Source organism: Musca domestica, unplaced genomic scaffold (assembly GCF_030504385.1).
Source record: "Musca domestica strain aabys unplaced genomic scaffold, Musca_domestica.polishedcontigs.V.1.1 37, whole genome shotgun sequence".
NCBI lineage: Eukaryota > Metazoa > Arthropoda > Insecta > Diptera > Muscidae > Musca > Musca domestica.
Window position 1 is genome coordinate 2332184 of NW_026712321.1, and position 14975 is coordinate 2347158.

At 35.4% G+C, this 14975-nt stretch overlaps 4 protein-coding genes across 4 annotated transcripts; 2 read left to right on the forward strand and 2 right to left on the reverse strand.

Moving 5' to 3' along the window:
* Positions 1–810: 810 nt before the first annotated feature.
* Positions 811–5107, forward strand: LOC101890744 (1,4-alpha-glucan-branching enzyme). Its single transcript, XM_005175715.4, has 5 exons — positions 811–1023; positions 2754–2923; positions 2985–3753; positions 3820–3991; positions 4055–5107. The coding sequence occupies exons 1-5, from the start codon at positions 932–934 to the stop codon at positions 4919–4921; spliced, it is 2070 nt and encodes a 689-aa protein (XP_005175772.2). The 5' UTR covers positions 811–931; the 3' UTR covers positions 4922–5107.
* A 2601-nt stretch (positions 5108–7708) lies between these two features.
* LOC101890574 (U4/U6.U5 small nuclear ribonucleoprotein 27 kDa protein) lies at positions 7709–11416 on the reverse strand. Its single transcript, XM_005175714.4, has 3 exons — positions 11258–11416; positions 10718–11159; positions 7709–9106 (listed from the first exon to the last, which is right to left on the reverse strand). Exons 2-3 carry the CDS (start codon positions 10984–10986, stop codon positions 8815–8817), a joined length of 561 nt encoding a protein of 186 aa, XP_005175771.1. The 5' UTR covers positions 10987–11159; positions 11258–11416; the 3' UTR covers positions 7709–8814.
* On the reverse strand, positions 9254–10493 carry LOC101890404 (eukaryotic translation initiation factor 6). Its single transcript, XM_005175713.4, has one exon. The coding sequence runs from the start codon at positions 10230–10232 to the stop codon at positions 9495–9497; it is 738 nt and encodes a 245-aa protein (XP_005175770.1). The 5' UTR covers positions 10233–10493; the 3' UTR covers positions 9254–9494.
* A 1578-nt stretch (positions 11417–12994) lies between the features above and the next one.
* Positions 12995–14488, forward strand: LOC105261967 (uncharacterized). The gene is made up of 2 exons (XM_011295177.3): positions 12995–13114; positions 13189–14488. The coding sequence occupies exon 2, from the start codon at positions 13211–13213 to the stop codon at positions 14444–14446; it is 1236 nt and encodes a 411-aa protein (XP_011293479.2). The 5' UTR covers positions 12995–13114; positions 13189–13210; the 3' UTR covers positions 14447–14488.
* The last annotated feature ends 487 nt before the right edge of the window (positions 14489–14975 follow it).

Consider the following 14975-nt stretch of genomic DNA (forward strand, 5'->3'; position numbering starts at 1 on the left):
ACCGTCACGATTCCTATTGACATTCAAGTCCTTAAGACCTTCTCCAGAATTTCAACCTAAAATAAGCTGCAATTATTGTTACGGCCACAGGAGCTCTTAATGGCTGGTTATCCTCATCAATGACTTCCGTCAACAGCCGTCTAGAGGATATACGAGATGTTTTAAAATAACTCTGCAAAATCTGGTCAAATTACCCACTTCTCCTATTGACTCACCAAAAGCAACCCAGAATTTATTTTTGGGCTTCCTGATTTCAATATTGTACCGATACGACAGCAAGAGCTGTCTACCGGAACAAGCGCCTTATATTCCTTCCTTCTATTTCCATTGGTTCAGAATAAGCGATATATCCCTTCTCGTTAGCCTAAGTTCAATAACGCCCTATTTTAAAAGGTCGTTGGGTCGTTCTAAGCTGGATAATGTCCAAAGTTTTTTATTGAGAAGTTAAAAATCTTCATATTGCTATTCCACTGATCTATAATGGAATAATTAAATCATAATTAATAATATTTATATTATTCCTTATCTCCCGAATAGATATTTCCTTTTTGAAGCCTTTGGCAATTACATTTTGGGAATATACATTCATACTTAATATGCTGATCATTTTCTTGAATTCATTTTGTCGAGAAACATAATCCAAAGCCTCTTTTCCCTAAACTCAGTAGTTTTTATTTTCCAAGAGCTCCTTTGAAAGTCGACCAATGCCTACACGTCTTTAATAAATGAAAAAGCACAACAAAAGCGAAGAACAGCTGATCGACCCCCACACACAAGAAAAAAATTCTCACTCTCATTAATGCTTGACAACGACGACACATAAATTCACAGTTGTCAAGAACATCCCATGCAATTCAATTCGTTGGCCGGTGTGGAAGAGATCGAAATATATAATTAAAACTAATCGAAAGAAATACAAAAATCAGATATCATGGATCCCATGAAAGTGGAAGTTAAGGAAATTGAAAATCTTTTCAAGTTGGATCCGTATTTAAAGCCCTTCGAAAGGGAAATACGACGAAGGTAAAAAAAATAGTTAAGAACAACAAAACAATTTCATTCTAATGCCGTGCAAAATAAATAAAAATAAACGGTGAAATTAAGCGGTATCCAAGATGTGTTGAGATAAAAACAAAATTCATAAGCGAATCCAATCAGCAGATATATGCACTGTATTAATTATTTCTGAAAGAAATCGAAACAAAAACTAAAATTGTGTAATAATAATGCGTTGAGAATCAAAATGAATTTATGCGGGCAATGTCAAGTGAAGGTTAAAATAAAGAAAAGAAAATCAAGATGAAACTAAAATGTTTTCATGCCTTCCAAAGGGAAAATATGAACAAACTTTAATAAATTCTAATAATTATGGCGGAATAATTCTTATAAATTAAAAGGAAATGTGAAAGAATATCCGAAATTTTCCATTAAATTTGCTTGAATTTCTTTTCCGTACAGGAAAAGAGGGCAAGAAAAACCCGGCAAATTTTCTGTTCATTATCAAGGTCAAATGTTTAGTTATTTTGTTGTTGTTTTTTTTTTTTTGTTTCCCACCCAAACTGTGTGCGCCGTCAGCTGTATGGCGGGCATTCTTTGTGTGTGCTATTGGCATGTGGTGCAGGCATTGCATATCTTAACGCAACGTCACTTTTTATGTAGCGTAGTCTCTTTTTGCTTAAATTGTTTCTAATTTCAATTGAAAACGAAATCATTATCAATTACCAACACACACTTGTATTTTGCATTTATGGCTTCTTTTTGTTGGCGTTCGTCAACACTTCCATTGGAAAGTTGTTTATAAACAACACTTTTTCCCACAGAGATAATGAGAGAGAGAAAATCACGACAACCGGTGTTTTTGCTTTGTTCTCTTTACATTGAGATTTTTGTTGCAAAATTTATGTATTAAGCATTTCTGCAAAAAAATAAAAGAAACATTGTATTTTTCTTTAATTCCAGCTAACAAATTAAATATTTTTAATACCAACCCCATTTAACTTAATTCATATCAGAAATACTCTAAGAAAGGGGAAAGAGGCAATTTCTCCTCTCTTCTTTCCACTATTTCTATCAAGTATTTTTTGTGATATTTTATTAAATTTCTGATTAAAACTAATTTAAATCGCTAATACAAACTTCAATCATTTTATAAACAAAATTTTAAAACAACTTGAATGTTAAAATTTAAATAAAACTGGCAAGCAAGGCGACAGTAGTTACGTTTTCGTTAACCAGGGATCTGTAGGTCGTTATAAGTCATGATTTATGTGAAAACATTTGTTATTAGTAAAATTGATATAATACTCAAAGAACTAATATTTCTTTCGCAATAGTTTTCTCGTGGGACATAGTTTTGATTAAAATATGCCCTGGCAGCTAAAATACGTGGCTATTATTCATATTATTGGTTATCTCATTCACCGTGATTAGGGATCTAAAGTTCTGGAAAAGGAATTTTAGTTTTTTTTTGTCTTTTTAAACGACGCTCTATGAGAAGCTTTTTTTATTATGGCAAACAGATTAAAAACGTTCTTCTTCATTGATGTTAATATCACAAACATCTCAATAGCTTTAATCAACATTTTTAAATTTATAACAGTTGGGGTTATGTCTTAGTTTTCTTTAATAAGGGGTCTATAGTCCTATATAATTGTACTGCATTTTTGGCGGGAAATGAAACTTGGCTGTGGCATACACCAATAAAACATACAAAAAACTTTATTTTTTTATTTAAATCTCCTTTTTTCTTCCAGACATGGCGTCTTGCAAGAATGGGTTGGAAAAATTGAAAAACTTGAAGGTGGCATGGATACCTTTAGCCAAGGTTACAAATACTATGGTATACACTTTTTACCCGATAATTCCGTGGTGGCTCGTGAATGGGCTCCTGGAGCAAAAGAAGTTTATCTAACAGGCGATTTTAGTAAGTGAACGGATTTTAAATAAAATATGTAGTTTTTTAATAATCTATCAACATTTTATAGATAACTGGCAATGGGAAGCAACACCATTCAAAAAGTTGGATTTCGGCAAATGGGAATTACATTTGCCCGCCAATTCCGACGGCACACCACCAATCAAGCATTTAAGTGAAGTCAAAGTTATTATACGCAATCAGGCGGGACAATTGCTAGATCGATTGTCTCCCTGGGCGGTGTATGTAAAACAACCCCCTAAAGAGGCTAATCAGGGTGTTAACTATAAGCAATATGTATGGAATCCCCCGGCAGCTGAACGTTATCAATGCCAACATCCCAAGGCAAAGAGGCCCAAATCATTGCGTATCTATGAATGTCATGTTGGCATAGCCTCTCAGGAGCCCTGTATTGGTTCATATGATAATTTTGCCGACAATATTTTGCCACGTATTAAAAAACAAGGGTACAATGCCATACAAGTAATGGCCGTAATGGAACATGCCTATTATGCTAGTTTTGGTTATCAAGTGACCAGCTTCTTTGCTGCCTCCAGCCGTTATGGTACACCGGAACAATTGAAACGTATGATTGATGTTGCTCATTCGCATGGTCTCTATGTTTTGCTGGATGTGGTACACTCACATGCCAGTAAAAATGTCCAAGATGGTCTTAATCAGTTTGATGGCACCAATAGCTGTTACTTCCATGATGGCAGCCGTGGTGAACATGCTCTGTGGGATAGTCGCCTCTTTAATTACATGGAATATGAAGTTTTGCGGTTTTTGTTGTCAAATCTGAGATGGTGGCATGATGAGTATAAGTTTGATGGTTATAGGTAAGATAAGAAAAGGGAAGCTGATTTGTTTGAAAAATATTTAGTATTTTTGTATTTTTTGTAAAGATTCGATGGTGTCACTTCCATGTTGTATCATTCCCGTGGCATTGGTGAGGGCTTTAGTGGAGATTACAATGAGTATTTTGGTCTCAATGTGGACACAGATGCCCTTAATTATTTGGCCTTGGCCAATCACATGCTACATGAACAAAATCCGGAATGCATTACAATTGCTGAGGTATGGAATGGGATTTATATAACATACTTTAAATTGGATATAAAGAAAATGTTTGTGTTTTAGGATGTTTCGGGTATGCCCACTCTATGTCGCCCCATCGTTGAGGGTGGCATTGGTTTTGATTATCGTTTGGGTATGGCCATTCCTGACAAATGGATTGAGTTGCTGAAAGAATTTACCGATGACCAATGGAAAATGGGTGATATTGTACACACCTTGACAAATCGACGCTGGAAGGAGAATACGGTTGCATATGCCGAATCACATGACCAAGCCTTGGTGGGTGACAAAACAATTGCCTTTTGGCTAATGGACAAAGATATGTATACCCACATGTCGGTGTTGTCTGAACCGAATTTGGTCATAGATCGTGGTTTGGCTCTACACAAAATGATACGTCTCATAACCCATGCCCTGGGCGGAGAAGCGTATTTGAATTTTATGGGTAATGAATTTGGCCATCCTGAATGGCTGGATTTCCCGAGAGCCGGTAACAATGATTCCTATCACTATGCTCGCCGCCAATGGAATCTGGTCGATGATGAACTGCTGAAATATAAATACCTTAATGAATTCGATCGTGCCATGAATCAATTGGAAGAACGTTTTGGTTGGTTGCATTCCGATCCAGGCTATGTTAGCTGGAAACATGAGGGCGATAAGGTGATTGCCTTTGAACGTGCCGGCTTGGTGTTTGTTTTCAATTTCCATCCGACGCAAAGTTTTACCGGTTATCGTGTTGGCACTAATTGGGCGGGTACCTATAAGATTTGCCTATCCTCCGATGATGCGGAGTTTGGTGGTTTCGGTCGACTCGACAAGGAATGTAAACATTTGACCCGACACGAACATTATGGTGGTCGTGAAAACTTTTTCGAGGTTTATACTCCGGCACGCACAGCTGTGGTCTATGAGCACATAAGTGATTGAGGGGGTGAATCGATCATTGGAGGCGAATTCTTTCAATGTGACATAAAGTGATAAAAAAAAACTTGAAAAACAAAACGAAATTTACAGATTATTGTTATTATATACTGTAGTTATATATACGCACAATTATTTCCTTTTTTTGTAGAGAAAATTTATTTTTTTATAATAAAAACTAAAAAATGAAAATATGTATTTTTTCTAATTTGAAATTGGAATTGAAATTGGGTAGGGAATATTTAGAAATTTTCATAAAATGTTTAATACACAGGGTGGGATGAAAAACTGCAACTTCAGACTGCTGTCATAAAATTATTCCAGTGACAGCTCATTATATTGTTTACAAGCGTACAAAAGCATTTTGGTGCGAATTTTCCAGAAAAAAAGTTATTCGTGATGGAATTCAAGCGGAAACCACAAGTGGCTATCGTTAACGAAATGAAGTAGGTTAATAAAATTTTGCTCAAATGTGTATTATGTCTGCAGGACTTTTGGTATTGAAAATGGGTGATGTAGATCCACGTTTTCATATAGCCCCAATATAATGGTACCACCCTATTTTCGGTATTTTTGATGATTTTAGCGACAATATTCACCGGAATTATTTCAAACTTGGTATTTGAAGTTTGCAACGGATGCTACAGCCTATGACAGATTTGCATGTCCACGTCTTCATATAGCCCCCATATAATGGTACCTACCTATTTTCGGTATTTTGGTAATTTAAGCGACATTATTCGCCAGAAATGTTTCAAATTTGGCATTTGAATTTTCGCAATGAATATTATAGCCTAAGACAAAAATTGTCTGTGCAGGTCCACGTCTTCGTATAGCTCCCATATAATGGTACCTCAATATTTTCGGTAGTTTGGTGATTTAAGCGACATTATTCATCGGAAATGTTTAAAATTTTGTATTTGAATTTCGCAATGGATACTATAGCCTAAGACAGAAAATTGTGTGTGCAGGTCCACATCTTCGTATAGCCCCCATATAATAGTACCTCCCTTTTTTCGATATTTTGGTGATTTTAGCGACATTATTCAACGGAATTGTTTCAAATTTGGTATTTGAAGTTCGCAAAGGACACTACAGCCTAAGACAGAAAATTGTCTGTGCAGGTCCACGTCTTCGTATAGCTCCCATATAATGGTACCTCAATATTTTCCGTAGTTTGGTGATTTAAGCGACATTATTCACCGGAAATTATTTCAAATTTGGTATTTGAAGTTCGTAATGAGTACTACAGCCTATGGCAGAAATTTGTCTGAGCAAGTCCACGTCTTCATATAGCCCCCTTATAACAGTACCTCTCGATATTTGGTATTTTGGTGATTTTAGTGACATTATTCACCGGAATTGTTTCAAATTTGGTATTTGAAGTTTGCAACGGATGCTACAGCCTATGACAGAAATTTGTCTGTGCAAGTCCATGTCTTCATATAGCCCCCAAATAATGGTACCTCCCTATTTTCGGTATTTTGATAATTATAGCTACATTATTCACCGGAATTGTTTCAAATTTGGTATTTGAAGTTCGTAATGGATTCTACAGCCCATGACAGAAAATTGTCTGTACAAGTCCACGTCTTCATATAGCCCCCATATAATGGTACCTCTCCTAATTCGGTATTTTGGGGATTATAGCTACATTATTCACCGGAAATGTTTCAAATTTGGTATTTAAAGTTCGTAATGGATTCTACAGCTTATAACAGAAAATTGTCTGTGCAGGTCCATGTTTTGGTATAGCCAACATATAATGGTATCTCCGATTTTTTTTTTCAAGTTTCGCATTTGAATATTTTAATGGCTTATGACAAAAGTCGTCGTATATACCATAATATAAAGGCTGCATTCGGTATTTTTAAGATTTTAACTGAATTCTTTATTTTATTTATTTATTTTTTTGAAAATTGCAAAAATCGGCCGGCCGAACTTACAGCCTTTTTACTTGTTTTTTATCTCAAATTCTTACTTTTTTATATGTTCCTCTCTAAACCAAAAATTGTAACCCATACCCATCCCTGCTGCTAATAAAAAAACTTTATTTCATTTTTAAATCATTTATTTATTTTTTCTTGTTTATTGAGCAGTAATGAAAAAAAAAGAAAACGATTGATTTTATATAAGGCTTATATAAAAAATAGATTAAAATTAATAAAAATTATTCTCCCTGCAATTTCGTATTAAAAACTAGGTGAGTATGTGTGTGTGTATATTAGCCAAAAGTGTGGAATTTTGTTGATATCCCTGTTTATGCCAAACTTTTTACTATTGCAGATGTGGTGGTGGTGATGGTGTATAAAAGAAAAAATGGTAATAACAGAAAATAGAAAAAAAAGAACAAATAAAATTGATAAACTGACAACAAAAGCCTTTCAAATCAAACAAATTTCAATATGGATGCTTGATGCTTAAGGCCTTGTTGCTTCTCATTCTAAACGGCACTTGTGATTGAATTAACTGTCACTTGAACAATTTCAAATAATAATAATAATTATTATTGTTATTGTTATAAAAATCCTGTTATCTTCTGTTTGCTTAGGCGGTAAGTGATTTCCTTTCCTGTGTTTTTTTTTATAGAAAAATCTCTACTATTTTAACAATTGTATATATGGTAATAATGTAAATGTAAATAAAAATCCCTGGCTATTGCATATTTGGTCTATTGTTGGAGTTGTTTGTGTTGTGTGTGTGTATAAATGTGGCGGAATTGGTTATATTGATGGGTGGGATAATCAAGGATGGGATTAGGGGGCGATATGGTGTGTTATTTATATATTTAAAAAATATTTAATAAAAAATCACAATTTTATTAAAATCTAGTTAACAAAAAATTGTACTATTGCAGTGTATGGAGGATAAAGTGTTGTGTGTGTGTATGTGTGGGTGAGTGTATGGGGTGTAAGTAAGTTTGTAACTGTCTATTGTAGGGGGTTGGGGTGGAGGGGGGAGTTTGTTGTATGGTATGTAGTGTTGTTGTGGTTTTTCTTTTTTTGGATTTGTATTCAGAATACAGCAGTTAATTCAAAACAAGTTGTCTTATGTAAGGGTGTGTGTATGTTGAGTTTCGAGAAATATGACTCCTAGTTGTTAACAGAAATTAATATGGATGGACAAGGATATTTGCATTCGAATACAAGAAGTTTTGGTATTTTAGTATCATCAAAGAATTTCTGATTGGAAAATTTAATGTATGGCTTGGAGAGAATGTAGATTCATCAGATAGTTTTATGGGTAAACTCAGATCTTCCTTCAATACCAAATCTATGTTTAAAACTCTGTTAAGTTACTTTATTCATGAAACTCTCTTATGAAGGGTTCTGAAAAAAAATCCATATTAATTTCTATTTTATAGTAGATTCCTATTCCTGCTTATAACATTTGCTCTGTTCCAGAATCTGCAAGAATCTATTATTTTTACAATTTTTTTTCGTTATCATAAAGGGAAAAAACTTTTACGTTCTTGCAGTTCGGGAACAGACCAAACATTTATGGCAACAAAAACTCAACTTGTTAGTTTCTTTTTTACAAAACAAAAAATGTCCTATGTATAGGTAGTCTTACTAATAACTATATATATGAGAGAGGTAGGTGTGGTGTGGTGGAAATTTTGATTCTGTTAGAAAATTGTAAAATTTTGTAAACCGGTCTATTGCATAAAATTGCAGGTTTCTTGTTACAGTGCGACAAACTAATGATAATAAATGCATAATTGGAAAATACCATATTTCCAATTCCACAAAAATTATCCTCAATTTGTTCTTTAACAAAAATTAACATTATTAGAACTACTAAGGAGTAGTTGTGATCATCAGGATGATGATGATCATGATGCTGGTGGTGGTGGTGTTGGTGATTCTGTGGATGCCATACAAACAATAATGGCAATGCTATGCCACAAAATCCAAGGGGCGATTGAAACCACCTTTACGATTCATGTACTGGCGATATTTTCGTTTAAGGATTACATGTACTTCTCCGACATCATTGCCCTCAACTTTGCGATTTTTGGTTGTGTCGAACGTACAGAAACCCATGGTTTTAAGCATTTCAATTTCTTCTGGCGATTTTCCCTCTAAATCGGCTTCACTGATTTTGGGACGATCAGTGCGTGCAGTACCGCCACGGCGGCGTGATGATGTTGACGCTGAGCTAGAGCCACCACGGCCATAGGAACGGGATCTGTTAGGGAAAAAAAACGAAATATTAGAAATTAATATCATAATTACTCTAAGTAGTTTATACACAAAAAATACACACCTTCTTCCCAAATTAAAATAGTTTGTTATCCCACTATCCACACCCAGAATATTATTTCCAAAACACCCATTATCTTTGATATTTGCAATTTGCAAATGAAAATTACAATTTTTATTATAAATTTATATATAAAAAAATAATGAAGAAAACTAAACTTTCAACAGCATAAGTTTGTTGTCACACACATTACAGCAGATTTATATAAGAGAAAATATGCGTAAAACTAAATTTCCCCAGGATACAACGCATCAATCCTTTCTGGGACTTCTTCCCTCGTGTCCTTCCGCTTAACAAAATTAAATTATCCAATTTACGACATATCCTCTATCAAGGCAGCACGCAATTTTGTTGTCACTGTTGAGGGTTGGGCTTGGTTCAGCTTGAAGACACTTTCAATTACGGAAATCTCTGTGGCCGTTGTGTTCATGCCCACAAACGAGATCCAATCGTTGACAACCATACCGGCAGCCAAAACCTCACTACCACGATTTACAGTACCGGCCACGAGTGGAACTTGCAGCAGCGATGATAATTCATCTTGATCTTGTATGCTTGTCTTGGGATGGACCATACCACCTTGATTGCTGAGCACAGTATAGGAACCCACCAATGTGTTATCGGCAATGGTTTGACGGAACACCTCAACATTCAAGACATCACCGATAATTTCTTCTGTTTCCTTATCTAAATCTGGATGGACCAGAGCCACATAATCATTGCAGGCAATGACATTGCCCAAAGCCGAAAGACGTTCTTCGACACGTTGGATTTTCACGGCATCGGGCAAACTGTTGCGCAAATGTTGCAACTCCACATCGGTGGTAGAGTTGGGCACCAACAGGCCATTGCGATTGCCCACGGCCAGGCGACCAATAATACGGCAACCACCAATACTGGCATGGACAACTGGTATGGTTTCCGCCAATTCACCTTCGAACACACTGTAGAATGTTTCGGAGCCACCAATTGCCACCAGACAATAGGAATTTGTTAATTTACTGAAGACGCCAATATCGTCATTGTTTTCGAACTGAACACGCAGGGCCATTTTGATGTTAAAACTCAACACACAAATGCAAATATCCAATTAACTTCCGGTCTCGGAAATGTGTATTAAAAGAAACGAGCTTTTGAAATGCCACTCCTTTTGTTTTCACCAAAATTTATATCCTTTTTTTCTCAACAAAAAAAGTTTTGCAATTCTTAAACTATTTCACTTCACGTGGTAATGCCACAAAAAATGCGGTGGAATTCAATAACAATAATGACACATTCAATGACAGCTCTCACTCACTCTCTCTCTCTCTCACACACAACTTGATGAAATTCAAATTTCACAACAAAAAATGTCAAAATGTAAACTGTTTTATCGACACCGGACAGGGTTGTATTTCCCATTAGCACAACAAAGCCCGTTACAAGCCCCATACACGAACGAAATTTCTTCTACAACTACATTTTGAATAATTAGAAAACAGAATACTTATCATTTTGTTTCGATTTGGTTTTGAATACACTACACTTTTTATTCACCTCGAACGTCGTCTTCCTCGACCCCGGCTGCGACTGCGGCTACGATCACGTTCACGCTCGCGATCCCTTTCTCGTTCACGATGATGGGGCGAACGTCTTCTTAAACTACGGCCGGAACTACTGGTTGTGGGTACAATTTCAACATCACTATCGGCACCCGTTGTACCACCACCCCTTTCACGTTCCCTTGAACGACGTTCTCGTCGTTTTTTACGTTCCGAACGTTCTTTCTCACGCCGTCTATGGGAAGGGGAGGGACTGCGGCCCATTTTTCTTTTGTTTACGTTTGCTGTATGATGGCGGTGGTGGTTTTTGTTGTTGTTGTGTTGTGACTCTGCTCAGCTTTGCCGCCGTTTGGGTAAACGTTTACTTTTGTTTATGCTTGTTCTGCCTGCCTTCTTCTGTTGTATTGTTTCTTCTTTGGCGGTGTTTCCAAACTCTTCTGCGTACATTTGAGACACCAGAAATAAAAATGGTAAAATTTTCACAAAACACAACTTCCAAAATATTCACAATTTTTATTGAACATTTTCCACTCACCTTTTAATTAATGCGTGTCCTGCAATAGTTTCTATGACACCGGCATTAATTTTGTTTAACAAAAACGGACTTAAAACTAATAAAAATATACTAAAAACTCCACGCGCGTCTTCGTCTGTTGTCTTGTCTGAATAAATCTCTGAATTCCCTTGCATGTGAGAACAGCTGTTTTTTGATGGGGTTGCCAGTGCGCGAGAGTAAGTGTAAAACCTAAATGAAGGCGTCGACGCAATAAACGGCATAAAGGCGTTATTTTGATGGCGTGACGTTTAAATTCATTGTTTGCGTCATTTTGACTTACCTACATATTATATCATATAAAGGGAAAATAATTATGTCAAAAAATAAAATGTTTTTTTTTTTTCAATAATAAGTAGTTTTTTATGTGTTTTCATTTACGACGCCAATCTAACGTTGTTATGATATGCATTTTTCAACAATTTTAACGAATTAAAATAATTTTTTATTCAACATTGATTTGGCTGTTGATTTTATCAGCAGCTGTGTCAATGCGTCTACCTGCATCCTTCTACCATGATTGATACACTAATATGAAAATCATACACCGTGGCTTGGCACGTATTCCTGTACTATCCGTTTCTGCAAAAACGATTGTAACGTTTGTGGGCATGTCGCATACAATTTCATTTTGAGTTTATTTTTGAAGATGCAACAATATTGTTTCGCACAGCAAAACAATACGAAATGCAATCAAATATGCAATTTTTTTAATTTTAATTATAAAATGAAATTTCAAAAATTTAAAAATTAATAAAAAAAACGATCTCGTCACTTGGGTAAAAAAGTTTTTTGACATAGGAGTTATTTTAAATAACTTCTGGGGAAAATATCCCAGGCAAAAAACAAGGGAACTGATGAGGATTGGTGGCTCTTTCCGAAACCTAGGTATTTCCTGCCTTACCCGCCTGGTAAACATTACCATCGTTCTCCACTAATAAACAAATGTTGTTTTATAAAAACAACAATAATGGGATTAAGCGTGACAATTTTTGCAACAAAAAAAAAATAAAAAATAAATAAAAGCTATCGAGTCAATTATAGAGCATAAATTTTTTCTGGTGTCATCTTCACTCAAATAAAGTCTACTAAAAGTGAAGTTGTACAAAGAGGTTGTATACAAAGTTGTATCGTTTTTGACCGAAGCACACAATTTGAGTACTCTGTTACTCTGTTGAGTGTTACAACCAGTTGTATCGTGTGTGGCTTGTTTTAGGGTATGCCTTTTTGAGTAAATTTTCATTGCAAACTGTTAACTTCAATAATACTTTGGCAGTTCACTGTATTATTGTATTGTGTCATACGCCCAGGTGATTGTTCACTTTGTAAACAGTACTCTCGTACGATGGCATGTGGAACGCTTTTAAATTTGTTGCGTTAACAAAATCAAATCAATCAAATATAAATGATATCCACATATGGTAGCAACAACAAACACACAGATGACAACAAAAAACAGCTGAGCGACGAGTAGTAGCAGTTGAAATTTTGTAAATTTTCCGGATATTGTGTGAATGTGCAAGAAGAAGCAGTTATCACTAAACAGTACCCTGGGGCCGATTTTTAAAACCCTGCGTGTGATACTGGTTTTCGATCTGGTGAACTCTGTGAACTCCAGCTCATGTCTGGCTTTCGACCTGCTAAGCCCTGAATGCCTTCTTTTTCGATCTGTTGGTCCCTTTTAAATTTGAACCGATCCTCATTTCGTATAAAGGATATCGTCAGAATTTCAAGTTTTTACAACAAAAATATTGTAAAAACTATTAATACAATGCATGTCAACGTAATTTACAAAGCTGGAGTCTTGTTCTGATTTAGAATCAATGAATTTATTTATGAGTAAGTTGTTTGATAACCAGAATAATATGGCGGGAACTTTAAAATGTGAATTGACCCCTTTGATCTTATTGCAGGTTCCTCTAAAGAACACTCACTATGTCCACAAATCCTCCCTGTATAATTGCAGCCAATGAACAACTCTTGCCGAATAGTAATGATGAAAGTCTCACTATGTCCACAGATCCTCCCAAACAATCACACTGTGTAATTGCTGACGGTAAGCAACAACTGCTTTCGGATAGCAATAATACCAAAATTGACAAAAAACCCATTACTGCAAAAAAGTATCGTCGTCGCAAAGTATCAAATGATGTTTGTGTTGCAAAGGAATATTTGCAAAAAATGTCCGTACGCGGTATGGACTCCGGTCAATATAAACTGACTGTCGATGGGATTACGCGCTGCTTGGTATGTGCCCAAAACGGTATTGAGAAATCATTCACAAGTCAATATAGCTTCCAAAGACATGCCTATTTGCTGCACAGTGGAATTCGTAAAATATTCGCTTGTCCCATATGTAATGCTGAGTTTTCCAGGCCGGATAAAATGAAATACCATAAAAGAACAAAACATGGCGTGGAAGCTGTAGAGAATCAGATTAATGGTGAACCTTGCACTGAAAAGGAGAATAGTCAACCAAAAGAAAATACAACGAAAAATCAAACCCAAGCCAGTATTAAAAAGGAGGAATATAAGCTGCCGCAAGTTGTATTTAATAGTACCTTAACATTGGCTGATGGTAGCCAACTGCAGGTGTCAGTACCAAATGTATTGACAAGTAATGATTCCGCAAGCATAGCTATTAAGGAAGAATTCCTAGAGTCTTCTGTAACAGATGAACCTCAGTTACAATATACCACTTTGGCAAATGTAGCTTTTCCTCCCACACAAGCTGTTGCGGAAGATACATCACAAAATTATCAAATTATTGGCTCTACTGCTGCTGCTGCTACAGATCATAAAGAAGTCCTTGGTAATTTGAATCCATGTACCATTAATCAAGCTCCATGCTATATGACTATTATTCACGAGCACCAAAGTTTGACAAATAATTTTCAGCCATCTTCATTCCAATTACAATCGATTAAGATTGAAGATGATGCGCCAGGATCTGTGGCTGCAAATTTAGAAGAGTTCATAAAAATTCCAGCTCTACCTCAATTGCAAACAATTAAAACCGAAGATGTTTCGATTCTACCCAATGTCAATGGAATAAATCTACCAAATGGTTGCTTACAAGCTATACAAGTGGGTAGCTTACAACATAATGCAAATTTGGGAACATTTACTGTATTGCTTAATAATCAGTTGCTTCATTTAAAACAACAATAGCAACAACATTTCTGTTAGGTATTTAGAAAAACTAAAGATTTATGTGCCAAGATTTTTTTTTTAAATTTTAAAGCTTTAATATGTTTTTGTCTTGCCTTATAATATACCTGAATATAATCTTTAAGACATTAATAAAAGAATTTATTAATTTTTAATGAAAAAAACTTGAGTGGATGTATTTTTTTTATAAAAAGAAAAGATCGGGTTATTTATAAACCGTTTTATTTTAAATCACTAGATTGAAAGGTCTCAACAATGGTAGAACATTGGTATGTTAAACAATTTTAAATTTTATTATAATAAGCGTTTTTCAACAATTTTTACAAATTTAAATAATTTTTCATTCAACATTTTCAATTCCAAAATCGGTTTGACAGTTTATTGTCCCAGCAGCTGTGTCGATGCGACTACTATTCTTCTACCATGGCCTCAACGAATGCCAGGAAGACTTGCTGCCATCATGTCTTCTTTTAGAGTAACCTGCAAACGTTTTATTAACGTTCCGACAGTCCTGCTACACAAAATTCAC

Coding starts and splice junctions, on each gene's coding strand:
- LOC101890404 (XM_005175713.4), bottom strand. CDS start 10,232: ATGGCCCTGCGTGTTCAGTTCGAAAACAATGACGATATTGGCGTCTTC.
- LOC105261967 (XM_011295177.3), top strand. CDS start 13,211: ATGTCCACAAATCCTCCCTGTATAATTGCAGCCAATGAACAACTCTTG.
- LOC101890574 (XM_005175714.4), bottom strand. CDS start 10,986: ATGGGCCGCAGTCCCTCCCCTTCCCATAGACGGCGTGAGAAAGAACGT. Junction 9,107..10,717: donor CGAGGAAGACGACGTTCGAG/GTGAATAAAAAG, acceptor TTTCCCTAACAG/ATCCCGTTCCTATGGCCGTG.
- LOC101890744 (XM_005175715.4), top strand. CDS start 932: ATGGATCCCATGAAAGTGGAAGTTAAGGAAATTGAAAATCTTTTCAAG. Junction 1,024..2,753: donor GAAAGGGAAATACGACGAAG/GTAAAAAAAATA, acceptor TTTTTCTTCCAG/ACATGGCGTCTTGCAAGAAT. Junction 3,754..3,819: donor TATAAGTTTGATGGTTATAG/GTAAGATAAGAA, acceptor TTTTTTGTAAAG/ATTCGATGGTGTCACTTCCA.